Here is a 17,301-nt window from a genome sequence, read left to right as displayed (position 1 = left end):
GGAGAAATTACAAATCCAAATACATTTGTGATAATTTGTTCTTGAGGAGAATAAATTTTAAAAGATGGAGAGGGGAGAATGCAGCAGTCAGGAACAGAAAAGAGTGGAAAAGGAAATAGAGGTAAAGATTTTTATAGTGAAGTCTAAGTAGCAGTAAAAGGTGAGGGGAAATTGTGGCCTCAGGATATACACCTATAGCTAGCTGTCAGGATGTTGGAATATGAGATATGTGTAGATATCTGAGGACCAGTGGCATCTGCTTTGATATGAAGTTACAGTGGTCATAGCTTTGTAATTGTTTTAAGTTTTAGGGGAAAAATTGGAGCAATATTTGTTTTATGTCTGAGGTATTTGGATTTTTCTCATGTGTGAATGTTAGGATAGTTTCCATCTATATCGAAGGGCACGATTTAAGTTAAAAATCATCTTTTCTCTTTGAGATCATGAGAAAGTCTGGGAAGTCACTGACCTGGGGATAAAATTAGAAAAGTGTGAACTTTTTAAAAAATTCTATTAGAATTATATAGAACAGAAGTCTAAAGTGGGCAAGGTGATAAGTAGGAATGGACTGTGTAGTTGAAGACATTTCAAATGCTATTATGTACTTTTATAGGGCTGTCTTTATTTTGTTTTTGTGAACATAAAATTATTTATGGGGTTTCTCAAGGTTCACTTGAGGCAAACTTTCACTAGTTCTTGATTTTTAGGAGTCTTAAATGTCTCAGAAGCAAGTTATCTTGTTAGGAGGCAGCATAGCTCAAGGGAAGGGTTCTGTAGGCTTTGGAATCAGAAAGACTTGGATTTGAAAGTTAGTTTTGCCATTTAATTATTACCGATGTCAGTTACATCACTATGAGCCGTAGCTTTAACATCTCTAACAAGTATATAGTAATTTGTTAAGTGAAGGCTTCTTACGAGGTTTAGGTATAATATTTCTCTGAAGGTTTTAAAGGCAGAATTATTCTGAACTAAGAGACGAAGAGAAATACGTTTAATTTGCATCCATTTTTTCATTGCCTCTTCAGGTGACTTCTGTATCTTGTTAAGCATATATACTTTCATAAAATCCTTAACTACTAACTGGCTTTTAACATTATTTTTTAAAATTTAACTTACTAGTTTCTCCTAATTAAAATTGCAGCATTATTTTGTGGTAGACTATTTTTCCATCTACTCATATAATTAAACTTTAATGGATTATAAATATAATTGGAGTGGGGCAGGCTTTTAAATATTTAAAATTTTCTATTTAAAGGCAAGTTATCAGAAATGGAAAACTGGATCCTATTTTATGCTTTCTAATGCTTGGAATAAAGCACTAAGTAAAATACAGTGTGTATCAAAATGAGCATTATTTCTTTTCAAGTCTTTTGGGGGAATTTTTTAAGTTTCTGTAATAGAACTAATATCTTTTGTAATTATAGCCGCCAAAAATTTTTATTTCCATTTGCTTAGCATTTGCTACCTTATTCAGTTCCACAAAGATAAATTTAATTGGAGACTATTAAAAATAGTAAATTTAAAAGAAAAGCCTATAAAATACTGAAATTTAACATGATCATCATTGGGTACATTGGTTCCAGCTTACTAATAAAGCTTAGTTTTTATGACGGTACAAAGTAGTGAGATCTAACTTAGTGAAGTTTTTTTTTTTTTTTTAAGTGTGGTGATCTGGTTTTATTTTAAAGTACATTGCAAAGGGTCTTAGATTTCATTTCTCACCTAATATTTGTGTTATTTTTCAAACATCTAATTAGGTGAAACTGAACTGATTCAATTTCTATTTACAGGAGATTACCTGGGGCAATTGATGTTATTGGTCAGACTATAACAATTAGCCGAGTTGAAGGAAGGCGACGGGCAAATGAAAACAGCAACATACAGGTTTTGTATTTTAAGAATTATTAATTTTTAAACTAAAGGATTACATCCATATTCTAACTTAATTTATTCAATATGCATTTATAGTGCTATGCTATATGCTTGGTATTTTAGGTGCTACAAAGAGATTTAAAATATGGAATCAATCACCCTTTTATTATAAAAGCTATTCCAATTAGAATTCATCACCTTTGGATCTTTTTTAGTACGATTTCTTTTCCTTTGCTGTAAACATAATATATAGGTTAATTGTACCAAAAAAAAAGGGAAAATATGAAAAAAGTGTAAAGAAGAAAATAAAACCACCAGTACTAACATCTAAAGATAACCACTCTTAACACTGGTACATCTCTTCCTTGTCACCAAACAAGATTAATATACTTTATGAATATTTTTTGTGTATCTTTTTTTTAAATCATTTTCATTATCCATATTCTTAAAAATATTTAAAATTCCTTCATGATAGTTTCATTATATGGATATACCATAATTTAACATGTCATTTTTGGGGGAAGTAGATTTCCTTTTTTTCAAGTGAAAGAACGAAGGAGATATAAGTAACTTGGATTCAAGTTAGAACTTTAGTAACTGAAACTTTTCAGTTATTAACTTGATCATTACTGTTTTTTATTTTACCTCTTCCTGAGTACCTTAAAAAAATATCAAAAGTGTTTTGATTCTCATTACTTTTAATAAATTAATCTTTTTTTCTTTTTAGCATGTTTAAGGGTAAATCATTTCTAAACTGGAAGGTAGCCCTCTTTTCTTTCCTGCAGCATTAAAATGCCATAATTTCTTAAAATAATTCTGTTCCCTACTTTAAAAAAATAGCTTATCAGCATAAGCATTACAAAAGTTACTTAAATGTAGGAAAAGTTGATTAAAACAGGGATTATATGTTTAAATGATACCCTTTAACCAGCAGAGAATTTAGAAGTATGAATTAAATGTACAACATTATGTTGCCTGTTTCTGCTGTTTCCTAAATGTGTTTGTACATCAGAATCCCTGAGGGAGCCTTAACAAAAATCCAGATTTCTATGTGTCACTCCTGTGGGTTTGCTCCCTGCCCCTTACCTGTTTACACAGATCAGAATTTGTAAACACATTTACTTTTCAAGTATAAACCCTTATTGTTAAAGTTACAAGACTCACATGAAAAAGTTATTTATTTATCTGGCTGCCTATTTATTTGCACTCTGTTAATGCATGCAACCTGATAATGACAAGGCCTAGTACAGTGGATGCCTGTTTCTGCTGCCTTGTTAATTTCTTAATGCTGGTGTTTGTGACTAATGATTACATTGCCTTAATTTGAGTACTGTAACTTGGTTGGGTAACAGATAATACTCATTATATTGTATTTATGTTTAGAAGTACTCTTGTTTAGAATGTTTTTATTATTTCTTACTACTTTTTTTGGGTAATGATTAGTCATTTTTTCTACGCTTTGTATATGGACATCTTAAAGAGGGTGTATGAATATATACTCACATCTGTATATATACACACATATCACACACATGGAAAAAATTACTTCTGCCGCCCCAAAATATGTGTATGGGAATAAAACTTTTTATTTCATTTCTTAAATGAATTTACTGAGTTTTTAATTTATTCATTTTTTAAAATTATGGTTTAATTTTAGGTCCTTTCTGAAAGATCTGCTACTGAAGTAGACAACAATTTTAGCAAACCACCTCCATTTTTCCCCCCAGGAGCTCCTCCCACTCACCTTCCACCACCTCCATTTCTTCCACCTCCTCCAACTGTGAGCACTGCTCCACCTCTGATTCCACCACCAGGTAAATAGTAAATAAGACATTTGATTTTGGAAAAAAAATAATAATCGTGAGTGTTTATTTTTAATTATAACAATTAAAATACATATTTGAAAATAAAATCTGCATTGATTATACTTCATTAAAATTAATAAATAGGAAACTTACTATGTTAAATCTTCAGCAGATTCACAGTGAAACATCTATATGTACATTTCAGCATAGCAAAGAGAATATACTAAAATAGAGAAGAATGGACAGATACTAACATTGTGATCTAAGAGTATGATAGTGATCATTGAAGTAGCTAATTGTATACATATAAATCCATATTGAATTGTAAATCATGTTAACTTGGTTTGAAAAATGTTTTAGAGATACTTTTAGAATTGGAGTAGGTTTAAAAAAATAGAACCTGTGAAGTGAAAATCTCAGTCTGGTCATCTTTGTATACTGGTTTCCTTTTAGAAGACTGCTTCTGGGTGCCAGGTACCTGCTACTTAAACTTCTTTTAAACAACACAGAAAATTAAATTTCTATCATATTTTGAGCCACTTTTGATTATTATTTTATTGGTGGCAATAGAAAACATTTACAAGTAATCCCTAAATTTTATATTTTCAATCTTACACCCAGTGGCCTTTGTTACTTTATTCGCAGTAAGCTTCCAATATTTATTCCCCTTAATCAGTTTTTAATGAAACTAACAAGATTGATTGAGATAATAATTACTTTCTTCCTACAGAGACTGCCAATAATAAATGATAAAAACTAGTTCCTGGTCCTAATTATAACTACATGTGTGTGATATGCTAAAATTTGCTTTCTTTTAATGAAATCAGTTCATACTAAAGGGCCATGTTCACTCAGTCATTTTGAGAAAGCCGTGCTTGTTTTAAGATGCCAGTTGTGATCAGAGTACCTAGGCAAATAAAGGGTCTGAGTGGTTTTTGCCTCTAGGATTCATCCTTGGTCTCTAAATGTCAACTGTTGCATTGGCCCTACAGCCACAACACCTTTGATTCCCTTCCATTTGTCACTTTTATCTTCAAAAAGGATAAGAATTATTATGAAAAACAACTGGTTTTAGAAACTATTGTCTCAAAAACAGAGGAAAGAGAAGACTGGATAGGTTGGAGGTGCTTACTCCAGACAACATTATTTCTAAAATTCGACAAATTTCTTGTTCTGGAGCATAAACCATTTCAGAAGTTGTGATTGGACCCACGACTCTTGGGTCTTTCATATGGTGAGAATTAACCAAAGGAAAAGGGAAGGGAATGAAGAATAATTGATTCATAGATGAGTCCTTTGTCTACTGTACATGATAAACTGTAGAAGTAGTTAATTCTGAACGAATTTAATGACACTAATCAATGTATGTGAGAATAGTCTTATGCTAGATTGCTTGGTAATCTTAACTAGGTATTAAAGGTGATTTAAAATAATTTTTTTTTATTACTAACATAGTATATCACCGGATTGCTGTAAGTTTACATAGTCAGCACTAGCTGTGATGAGAGAGTAAGTGGTATGAGTGAGTGAGAGAGAGAGAGTATGAAAAATGGTGAAGAAATAAATACCTTTTTGGTATATAAGAATATTTAGAAGCTCTATAGGATATTGTTTACAGGCACTGGCATTATCTGGAAGTATGCTTTTTTCCAAAATGACAAGACTATGCCATTTCTTTGCCACATAACTTCTGCTTATAAGGATAATATCTTTTAATAATGTTCAGATTTCCATGGTGTTATACCATAGAGTAACACTCCTTATTTTTTTGTTTAAGTTATTATTTACGGGCTTACCTCGAAAATACTACAGTTCTAGACTACTGCAATAAAAAGAATCCAATGAAATTTTGGTTTCTCAGTGCATATAAAAGTTATGTTTATACTCTCCCACAGTCTGTTGAGTGTGCAGTAGCATTTCATCTAAAAAATACCTTAATACCTTAACTAAAAAGTACTTTGTTGCTAAAAAATGCTTACCATCATCTGAGCTTTAAGTGAGTCATAATCTTTTTGCTGACCTTGGAGTTTTGCCTTGATGTTGGTGGCTGCTGACTGATCAGGGTGGTGGTTGCTGAAGGTTGGGGTGGCTGTGGCATTTTCTTGTAATAAGACAGCAGTGTACTTTGCCACATCCATTGACTCTTCCTTTCACGAACAATTGATTTCTCTGTAGCAGTGATGTTGTTTGATAGCATCTTATCCACAGTAGAACTTCCTTCCAAATTGAAGTCACTCCTCTCAGACTCTGCTGCTGCTTTATCAACTAAATTTAGGTAATATTCTAAATCCTTTTTTTGCCATTTCAACAGTCTTCTCAGCATCTTCACCAGGAGTAGGTTCCATGTCAAGAAACCACTTTCTTTGCTTACCCATAGGAAGCAGCCCTTCATCTGTCCTAGTTTTATAAACCTGCAACAATTCAGTCATGTCTTCAGGTTCCACGTCTCATTCTAGTTCTTTTGTTATTTCCAACACATCTGTAGTTACTTCCTCCACTGAAGTCTTGAACTCCTCAAAGTCTTCCATGAGGTTTGGAATCCACTTCTTCCAGACTTCTGTTAATGTTGTTATTTGGATCTTTCTCCATGAATCATGAACATTCTTCATGGTATTTTGAATGATGAAGCCTTTCCAGAAGGTTTTCAATTTGCTTTTTGCCCAGATCCATTAGAGGAGTCACTATCTGTGGCAGCTGTAGTGTTATGAAATGTATTTCTTCAATAATAAGACTTGAAAGTCAAAATGACTCCTCGATCTATGGGCTGCAGGATGGATATTTTGTTATGAGGCATGAAAACATTAATCTCATTGTATGTCTCCACTAGAGAGAGAGCTCTTAGGTGACCAGGTGCTGTCGATGGGCAGTAATATTTTGAAAGGAATCTTTTTTTCTGAGCAGTAGTCTCAGCAGTGGGCTTAAAAGATTCAGTAAACCATGTTGTAAACAGATGTGCTGGCATCCCGGCTTTGTTGTTCCGTTTATAGAGCACAGGCACAGTGGATTTGGCCTAATTCTTAAGGGCCCTAGGACTTTCAGGATGGTGAGCATTAGCTTCAACTTCAAGCCACCAGCTGTATTAGCCCCTCAGAAGAGATTCAGCCTGCCCTTTGAAACTTTGAAGCCAGGCCTTGACTTCTTTTCAGCTGTGAAAGTCCCCGATGGCATCTTCTTCCAACAGAAGGTGGTTCTGTCTGCATGAAGATCTGTTGTTTAGTGTGGCCACCTTTATGAGTGGTCTTAGCTGGATCTCCTGGGGAACTTGCCGCAGCTTCTCTGTCAGCACTCGCTGCTTCACCTCGCACTTTATGTTATGGAGATGGCTTCTTTCCTTAAACCTCATGAACCGGCCTCTGATAGGTTCACACTTTTTTTCTATAGCTTCCTCACCTCTGTCAGCCTTTACAGAGTAGAAGAGGGTTATAGGGGCCTTGCTCTGGATTAGCCTTTGGTTTAGGGAGTACTGTGGCTCGTTTGGTCTTCTCTCCAGACCACTCAGACTTTCTGTATTACCAGTAAAGCTGTTTTGCTTTCTTGACAGTTGTGTGTTTACTGGAGTAGCACTTTTAATTTCCTTCAAGAACTTTTCCTTTGCATTCACTACTTGACTGTTTGTCACAAGAGGCCTACCTTATAGCCAGTCGGCTTTTGGCATGCCTTCCTTACTAAACTTAGTCATTTCTAGTTTTTGATTTAAAGTGAGAGATGTGTGACTCTTCCTTTCACTTGAACACTTAAGAGGCCAGTGCCGGGTTATTAATTGACCTAATTTCATTATTGTGTCTCCATAGAAGGAGACAGGGCAGTGGTCGGTTAGTCAAGCAATCAGAATACAAACAACATGTATCAATTAAGTTTGCCATCTTATGTATGATTAGAGTTTGTGGTGTCCCAAACCAGTTAAAACAGTACCATCAAAAGATCACTGATCACAAATCACCGTTAACAAATAAAATAGTGAAAAAGTTTGAAATACTGTGACGGTTTACCTTAATTGTGACACAAAGACATGAAATTACGAACACTTGGGAAATGACTCCAATGGCCTTGCTGAAGTAGTGTTGCCACAAACCTTCAATTTGTTAAAAAACAAAAACACAGTAACTATGGAGCGCAGTAAAGTGGGTGCAATAAAATGAGGTAGGCCTATACTGTCAATTGTGAACTAACTACTTGCTTTTCATATTTTAAATACCTATCCAAATTTCTTTTGATGGCTTGTTGTTAGAATTTCCATGTTGTCCTGTCAGCATTTAAGGATACTGATTCAGATGAATTCTGATTCTGATTTAAGCAGTATCTAACTGTGGTATATTGGCTGGGGGCAGGGAGATACCAGTTCATACTAAAACCAGATATTTGTAAATTGAGACAATCTGAATTACTCCTTACTTTTACTGTGAGCTGTTGGGAGAGAAGGTAGTCTGTTTTTCCATCAGTGTTTCCCAACAATGCTAATCACAAAGATCTTTTGTATACTTGACATTCCCTAAATAAGATAGCTGCTTGAGTTGACATGTTTCTGTGTCCATGACACCAGAGAGACTTTCAGATTGACAGCTGGTACAGTCACACACTTATAATCAGAGTGGTTATCAGCTTTTCCAAAACAGTATGGCTGCATAGATCCTTACCCGCTGAATATAGGCCTTGATTAAAGCCACGTTTTCAGTTACCATTTACCACAGAACCACATGATTACAGTAGTTCTATAGAGTTCACTGTAATTTAGATCACCTTAAGAATCATAAGCAGCTAATGAAAGAAAGCTGTGGCTCAGGAGTCTTTTAGAAGTTTGCCTTAAAAAGTATTCCATTTTAGAGAAACCTTAGGTTTCCTTTTTGCTTTCTTGAGAAATACTAAAAGGAAAAAGGGAAAAAAAATCCTTCGAGAATTTAAAGATATTTTAATGTTGTCTTTGTTAACATTTGCTTTCAAATGCCTACACTTCAAGGCTATAGGCCTGTATATGATGAGATAAATATAGTAATGATGTATTACACCCATGTTTTGGGGTGCTAATTTTTTCATAAATAGGATTTTTTCAGCAGTAGGACCATATATCCAGATTTGCCTGGAACCTCCTTTATACCTTTTATCCTAGCATAACTATTATTATTCATTCTCAGAAATGCCTTGACTTGGAGAACAAAATTTATGGTCAACTCTTAGAGGTTTCCAGGCATGACTCGTTGCATAAGTAGATGGTTATTCCATAACCTCCTTAACATGATGAGGGGATAGAGATTGCATGCATTCAAGGGACTTTTACTGTCAAATAGCAGACAAGGAGAGGTGTATTTCCTCCTACCCCCCCCCCAAACACACATCTACAAATGTACATAAAACCTCGTTAGTAACGGAACAAAATATTTGCCACAATTGATTTGTATCAAGTGTGGAGAAGGTTTTATGTTGGAGAATACAGCAAACACGTAAAGGACCTCTGGTCCTAAGTTATTTTTGTGACATTTGGAGTAGCTTTTTTAAATGAAGAAGTATTTAATGTCGTTTTCTCTTACCATACTAAGAGTAGCTTGAAAACACTGATTATTCAACATCTTTCTTAATTTTCAGAAAATTTGGTATTTTCATCACCTAATGAACCACTCAGTAGTTTCTGTTGTGTTAAATTTTTCAGAAATACGTTAGTACGGCTTCATGCTTTTGATAAGTAATAGTAGAAATTCAGTTGACCTTTGAAAAACACCAGGGTTAGGGGCACCAACCCCCCAAGCAGTCAAAAATCCACACATGCCTTGACCTTCCAGAAACTTTCTACTGATAGCACATTGTTGACTGGAAGCCTAATAACATAAACAGTTAACATATTTTTTATGTTATGTGTATTATATACTATATTCTTAGAATAAAGTAATCTAGAGAAAAGAAAATGTTAATATAAAGAAGAGAAAATGCATTTATAGGTCTGTACTATAAGAAAATCCACATATAAGTGGACCTGTGCAGTTCAAACCCCTGTTGTTCAAGGGTCACTTGTAATAGCTAATAATAGCTAATATTTATTGAATGCTTACTTATTGTTGAAGGCACTGTTCTGAGCACATTTCATATATTAACTCAGTGTGATCCTTGACAACAACTGAAATAGACATTATTCTAATTTTACAGAAGAGAAACCAGGACTTAAAAGAGTTTAAGCAATAGCTAGAAAATAGGAGAACCAGCAGGTGGTTTTGTCCAAAAGCCTGTTTTGTTAACTATGTTGAATTGAGTCATGGTATTATGTGTATATTCACCCCAATAACATGTCTTTTAAAAGTTGTTTGTTTTTTTAACTATTTCCCTCATGTTGAAGTGTATGCATATGTACTTCTGGGTAGAGAAGTTATGGAGCTTGTAAAGAGCAGGAACCAGATTTTTTTAAAAACATCCAGTTAGCTGAGATTTGCTGTTTGCCTGATTTGTGTTAAGTCTGTTTACTGAATAAACCAGTTGTGATATACATGTTTATTGGAAGAAGAATTGTAAAATTGGAAATTCATGTTAAAGTGCAGTTGATTTTATGGTACTTTTTTACTGTGGTAAAATATACATAATATTTATTATTCTAACCATCTGTAAGTCTACAGCTCACTGGCATTAACTACATTGACAAAGTTGTATAACCATCACTGTGATCTATACCTAAAACTTTATTATCCATAATGAAACTCTGCTCATTAAACAGTAACCCTAACCCTGTCCCCCAGCTCCTATAGCCTCTATTCTTTCTTTATGAATTTGCCTCTTGTAGGTGCTTCATATAAGTGAAATCATTACATTATTTGCCCTGTGTCTGGCTTATCTTACTTGTTTTTTAAATAATTTAATGTTTGTGAACTATTTTTTTTAAACTATGTCCAAACTATATAATATTTTATTTTAGACTTTTAATAGGTTTTTAAATGTTAATTTACTTTAGTGTTATCCTATTTTATCTTCATTTTTTATAATAGAGTTTATTGAAAGAGAGAAGTCCAGATTTATTTTTAGCTCATTTCTTGTTATATTAATCAAAATTAAGGCTCATGTGACTGTGGTTCTTTCTATAAGTCTTCAGAACAATTAAAATCTAGCTCAGGATTCGGTTAAGTTGAGGAAGGCTTTTTGCTTTACTGAGATACTATAGTCCAATTAGTTCAGACCGCAGAGAACAGTGATCCCTGCTTTTAAAGTTGGATATAGGGTTTAGCTGTTTATCTAGAGTTTAAAATGTGTAGGATTCTGCATTTTAGAAGGAATTCCTAAATTCATTCCTAAAGACTATTATCAAGGACATTAGTGTCTCACTAGTCATGTAGTACTGTGAGTTAGATGAACTTAAAAGTTGTGTTCATTCCTTACGTATCTTGATGATTTGGGGTTGTAGCAGTGACCCATGGGGTTAGGGAGAAAGGCAGCTCACACCTGGAGTCTTTCTGCATTTCCTCTAAGGCCTACATTGTCTGTGGATTAGTTTTCTGTTAGCAGTCAGGTTCCAGCACAGTGGCTCTTAAACATTTTGGTCAGAGACCACTTTATACACTAAAAAAAAAAATTACTACAGTCTCCCAAAGAGCTTTTATTTATGCATGGTATATCTATTTTTTTATTAGAAATGAAAACTGAGAAGTTAAAATGTTACATAAAAAATACTCATAATAAACCCATTACATATTAGCATTAAGATAGTTGTGTGAAAAATAACTTTTTCTAAAAGAACAAAAAATGTTCAGTGTGGTCTTGTTTTACACTTCTGCAAAAAAAAATTTTTTTTTTTTTAACTATGTGGCTTAATAGAAAAAAACTGTATTCTCCTGTTTTTCTTGCATTAAATCTTTTGTGATTTCACATGTCATGTAGCCTCTGGAAAACTTTCTTGGACACTTGTAAGAGAATGAGCATGAAAGTGGCAAATAACATCTTAGTATTTTTATGAAAGTAGTTTTAACCTTGCTGATTCCTTAAAAGGGTCTTAGAGACCCCCTTGAGTCTCCACATAACACTCTAAGAACTGCTGCTTTGTGAAAAGCTTAGCCTATTCTGGATGAATATTATCCGCACCTTTGAGAAAATACAATTTTGAGAAGCTATTTTATGAATATAATATTTACTAAGCTAATTTTTATAGTTCTGTAAGATTTTTGGTCTTATTCAGCAAATCTGCTTATTAATGGATGCTTTTTGCCAAAAATATATTTTCCAGAAGTACCTTTAAAAAATAATTCCTTGAAGCTTTTGAGAATTGTACTCATTTTCTCTTTTGTTTCTTTATATTAAAAAAAAAAAGTAGCCTGTCAGTATTTTCAGTAAACTCAAAACAGGATGTTATTTTTAAAGGGTAGGTGTTAGACAATATACGTGTGTGTATATAATTTTAGAAATATTGATGCACAGAAAAGCATGTAGTAGAAGGTAATATTTAAAGATTTTTATAAACCTTGACTTTACTCGATTTCTTTGTGCAGAATTTGCTTACAAGCTTGATGACTTAGAAATCAGTGAGAATTAAAGTGATCAAGCTTACCCATTTGTAACATAATAGTGCTGATGAAATTTAGAAGTTACTAGTAAGAACTTGGAAGCATAATTCACATTATTCTGCCATGCTTTCTTCTTTCACTTGAACTTAATAGAGAAATGATAGGTAGTTGTTACACGTATTTGTTAGCTGAGTGACAGATCACTCTAGAACATAGTGACTTAAACAACATATATTTATTATTGAACAGTTTTTCTGGGTTAGGAATGTGGGGACGGCTTATTTAGGTCCTCTGCTTCAGTCTGCCACAGACTTTGGGATGGTCCTCTCAAAGGCTTGACTGAGAAAGTACTCTTTTTCAAGATCAAGATTCACTTCCTCTCCTGCATGGCAGCTTGCTTCAGGAAAGCATGCATGCCAAGAAAACTGTAGAGGATACCAGCAAAATAGAAGTCACTGTCTTTTGTAATCTAGTCACAGAAGCAACATCCCATCATTTTGCTGGATTTTGTTAGAAATAAATCATTATATCCAGCCCATACTAGGGGGAGGGTATAAATACCAAAGGTATAAAAAGGCATAAATACCTTGCAATCAGGGATCATTAGAGGCTATATCAGAGGCTACCTAGAATATATGAACTCTTTCTGCCTTAGAAAAACAATCATGGGCTATATTGAGAATGAGTTCATACATAGTTTTTATTGTTTTTTTGTTGACTGCAGAGCTGCTATTAATTTTGTGCAAATTTAAAAAATATAGTTAAATACCTTTCAGTAAGTCTCACAGGGCTGCTGCCTTTCTATTTCTTTGCTTCAGTTCCTTCAGTTCCCAAATAGGATTTCAGGTCCTCCCCACCCGCATGCTTTCCACTGAAGAGTGTGCATTACAGGAAAAAGTAAATCTGATTCTCTTTCTTTGAGGATGCCAGATAGCGTAGGCTATCATAGAGCTCTGTTGTTTTACTTCAAGGTGTCACATGCTTTGTTCATAAAAATTTGGAATGGAATTTATTTTATATGTATTGAATATTGAGGTGTTAAACAGTACAATCCATAGAGAAGTTTAGGGTGTGATTTATTGATTCTCGAAGTATGGTCTCTGCTCAGCAACATCATCATCTCCTTGTTAGGAATGCAGATTCTCTGGTCCCGTTCCTGACCTACTGAATCAGAAATTATAGGGGAGGGACCCAACAATCTGTGTTTCAACCAACTCTCTGGGTGATTCTGGTGGTCACTAAAGCTTCAAAACCACTATCTATCCACTAATATCCAGATATTATAATATTAGAGCTTGAATATTACTTTTCCAAAAGCTTTGGCCTATAGTACTAGAAATCTTAACTCTTTTTACTGTTATGCAAAGCTTTCCAGGAAATAAACATTTTTGTCCTACTCATTTTATAGATAAAGGAACAGTAAAACACAGTACTTCACTTGTGTAATTTCAGTCTGTTGGTTAAGCAGCATGGTGTTGGTCAGGAAGGTGGGAGTGTTGAGGGTGAGGACAGTAATTTTTGAGACCAGTTTTCTCTCATGCTTTCTCTTTTGTTAACAAAAGTCAAATACTAAATCGTGATTTTTGTATGAGTATACTAAACTTCCATAGTTGCATTTTGAAAATACATCTGATAATACTAAAGAATTGATTTGTGTTGTGTTTCATCAACTTTGTGGTTCTCATTTGGTGAACATTTACCAATAAAGATTTGCATTGAAATATCTTAGATGAAATAGAGGCCTCACAAGAAGGGCCTTTTCTAGTTCTCATGCTAACTGTGTGATGAGTAGATAGTGACTGGAAAGACATCTTTACATATAGCATGAGTTTTCTTTTTGTTCTTAATTCTTTCCAGTTGATTTTTTAAAAACCTGTCCTATGATACTCCTGTGGTGAGATTAAACTAAAAGCAGACTGTACTTTTAACAACCTTAGTAACATTTAATAATTTGCTTATAAGTCTTTTTATATTTTCTGAAAATTTGACAACTTAGATGTTTTTGAAGGCTAAATTTTGAGAGGGCTGACTAGTAATTTCTTAGTTATTTTGTGTGAATTCAGATTTTAGTAAGCTGTAGTTAACTTTAGTTAGAGTGATACATGTTGCTCATGTGTTGATTTAAGTAGTTTGTTAGGATTACAGAATGGTTTGCTGAATTTCCTACAGTTCTTTATCTTATACAGTAGTCCCCCCCACCCTTTATCTGCAAGGGATATGTTCCAGGACCCCCAGTGCACACCTGAAATGGTAGATAGCATTAAACCTTACATATGCTATGTGTTTTTCCCATTCATACATAATCTATAATAAAGCTTAATTTATAAATTTGACACAGGGATTAACGATAATGAAATAGAACAATTATAACAATGTACTGTAATAAAAGTAATTTGAATGTGATCTCTCCCTCTGTCTCTGAAAATATCTCAATTGTACTGTGCTCACCTTTCTTGTGACAGTGTAAGTTGATAAAATGCCTATGTCCTGAAATGAAGTGAGGTGAATGGCATAGGCCCTGTGACATACATAGCATTAGGCTACTGTTGACTTGCTGACAATACATAAGAAGGAGGATCACGGGCTTCCAGAATGTGGTTGACTGCGGATAACTAAAACTGTGGAAAGCGTGGCTAAGAAGGAACTACTATACACCTAAAAAAAATAAATAAATAAAAAATCATGTATTTAAATGTAAAAACTAGATCACATGGTGATGTTAAGTTAAACAGTGCTCTGTAAGGCTTTATACTGTTCTAAAGAAAATTAGGTAATAGTAGATATTAAGAATGATTAATATGCTCTGCCTTTCTTACTTTTCCCATTTAGTACAGTGTCTGGGACTCTGCTAGCTTGTGTTTGCTGGATTCTTTTTGTTTAGTAATTTAGGATGCAGCAAGGTAACTTCAGGATGGACGAGAATTGCCATTAAGTATAGATTTAGTTAGTAGACATTTGGAGGTCTAATGATTTTTGAAAAATAATGGCTTACATGTCTCTTACTATCTTTTTCAGTCTTGTTGGTTTTGTAAGTTTAGCATATCCTCTTATTGTATGGGTAGTTAAATCAGGTGTTTCATTCTCCATTTTAAAGCCACTGACTGCCTTAAGATTTTTTATATAAACCTCTTATTCTGGTAAAACAGTCACAGAAAAATTTCAAATTATTAGCAGATGTTTCCATTGACAAAACATTTGAAAGTAATTGTTTTCATTATTTTTCCCCATGCATTTAATTAATGAATTTGACTTTTGTCCCCTATTTTGGACTAATTTTGATGCAGTTTTTAAGATAGGACTTAGTAGACCATTCTATGTTGAAGTTGTGGTATAAAATTTTTCATGAAAACATTTTTTTTCTATTTTCCTACCTAGAAATGTCATTTTTCCTTAAACAAAAAGTAGAATTTGTCACATAACTTTTACATTAGGATTTAAGGGCACATTTGACCAATGTAAATTGAGAATGTTTATTTATACAGTTTATTTCTTAAAAGTTTATAATGTGTGCAAATGAATGAGAGTCTCTCAAATTAGTATTTACTGACTCCTATAGACATAAATTGTCCACATTTATTTAGTGTGCCCTGGGAGTATATATATATATGAATTGGCTATACCCCCCTTTTCTACTCCCACAAATCAGGGGAAATAATGCCTTTCCCCAGTGTTATTGACAATATTAAAACGATCCAAATCAACATTTGAATGTCCCACAAAGCTTTACTAAAGTGAAAAGTCATCATCTTCAGAGTTACCTTGTATTACCTGCAGTATTAAAGAGCCCATTGATAATTTCCCTATTAAAATATTAAGTAACAAGATCAGATGTTGATTATCAAACTTAGTGTTAATTTCATGGAGTTTGATATTTATGCACAAAAAATGCACAAGTGTGCTTTTTTAACTGATGTCTAACTTTGTTTGTGATTATACCTAGTAGGGGAAATCTTGTTACCAAGTTGTTAGACTGGGTTTTTATCAGGAAGTCGGATGTTATATTGGAATTGTTGGTCTTCTGCAAGAAAACAGAATGCTTCTTTTGAGTGAATAAGCCAGGAAAATGAGGCAAGGGGTTTTATTTCAAAGGTTTTTTTTTTTTTTTTTTTTTTTTTGGTGATGGCATAAATACATAACAGGTTATAAAATCCAATTACTATATTAAATTTCATCACTTGTTTTTTAGGTATTCCAATAACTGTACCACCTCCAGGTAAAACTTTTTTCATGTTTTCTCCATCATTGTTAATAAACATGAAATTTCAAGCTTATAGTTACAGGAGGGACAGTGTCGATGTGGTTACACTATGGAATAGGCTATTGGGATTTCAGGGTCCTATTTTCAGCTCTGCCTTTGCTTCATTCCAGTTTTGAGTAAGATACGTAGTTTTCTTATACCTGTCTTACCCATTTTTGTAGAAATAGCGATTCTGAGAAAATTCTCACTGTATCAATTTGTTGAAGAAAACAGTATGGAATATGAAATAAAATTTTTATGAAAAAAAGTTTTTTCAGACCAGTGAATTTTTTATATGATAAAGCGACTGCAAAAGAAGAGAAAGATCATTTATCTTGACTTTATCATGGTTTCTGATTTTTCTTTTTTACCCTGCTGGCAAAACTCAGTATTGTGAGAAAATACATTCTGAATCATACTATTAGATAGATTGACAACTGGTTAGATGGTGGTTCTTAGAGTGGTGGTTGTTGATTGTTGTAATGGTGTGATCAATAGCTTATATGTGACCAGGGGTGGTTTTTAACACTTTTTCAGTGTTTTGTTTTTTAAATGTTTGTAGAGTGTGATGCAAATATGGTAGCAAGTGTGTTTGTTACTGAGTTTGGTATTCAGAGCCGAGGAATATAAAGAGAAAGAAAGGTGACCATGCTTGGAAGGGTGGGTCTGTATTCAAAATGACCTCTATAAAGAGAAATAATGGAGTTTAGGTAGCATGAGATAGTATACATATTTAGTTGTGGAATAGTGAGTCACTGAATGTGTATCATTGTGGCTGAAAAAGGCTTATCAGGACAAGTCATAAAGGAATCATTGGTGTGTCTAGTTTAAAAGGAAATGTGGTTGAAAAGCTGTAAAAGATAGGATTGTGGTCATTGCTAAACTTCACAGTTCTGAGATGTTTAGTAGAGGAGTTACAGAT

The 17,301-nt window shown here is 33.7% G+C and overlaps 1 protein-coding gene across 26 annotated transcripts in view; it reads left to right on the top strand.

Annotated features, from left to right (window-relative positions):
* The window catches only part of FIP1L1 (factor interacting with PAPOLA and CPSF1), a 75,578-nt gene that overhangs the window by 40,152 nt on the left and 18,125 nt on the right, over nucleotides 1–17,301 (top strand). For 14 of the 26 annotated variants that reach the window (XM_034671804.1, XM_034671800.1, XM_011225234.3 and 11 more), the window contains 3 exons: nucleotides 1,791–1,884; nucleotides 3,530–3,686; nucleotides 16,329–16,355. In XM_034671804.1, coding sequence (XP_034527695.1) covers nucleotides 1,791–1,884; nucleotides 3,530–3,686; nucleotides 16,329–16,355 — 278 coding nt within the window. The remainder of the gene's footprint in view (nucleotides 1–1,790; nucleotides 1,885–3,529; nucleotides 3,687–16,328; nucleotides 16,356–17,301) is intronic. The other 12 variants (XM_034671812.1, XM_034671806.1, XM_002919403.4 and 9 more) reach the window with 1 other exon arrangement.

The sequence above is a fragment of the Ailuropoda melanoleuca genome, chromosome 11 (genome assembly GCF_002007445.2).
Source record: "Ailuropoda melanoleuca isolate Jingjing chromosome 11, ASM200744v2, whole genome shotgun sequence".
In the NCBI taxonomy this organism is placed as follows: domain Eukaryota; kingdom Metazoa; phylum Chordata; class Mammalia; order Carnivora; family Ursidae; genus Ailuropoda; species Ailuropoda melanoleuca.
This window is presented reverse-complemented; position numbering and strand designations above follow the sequence as displayed.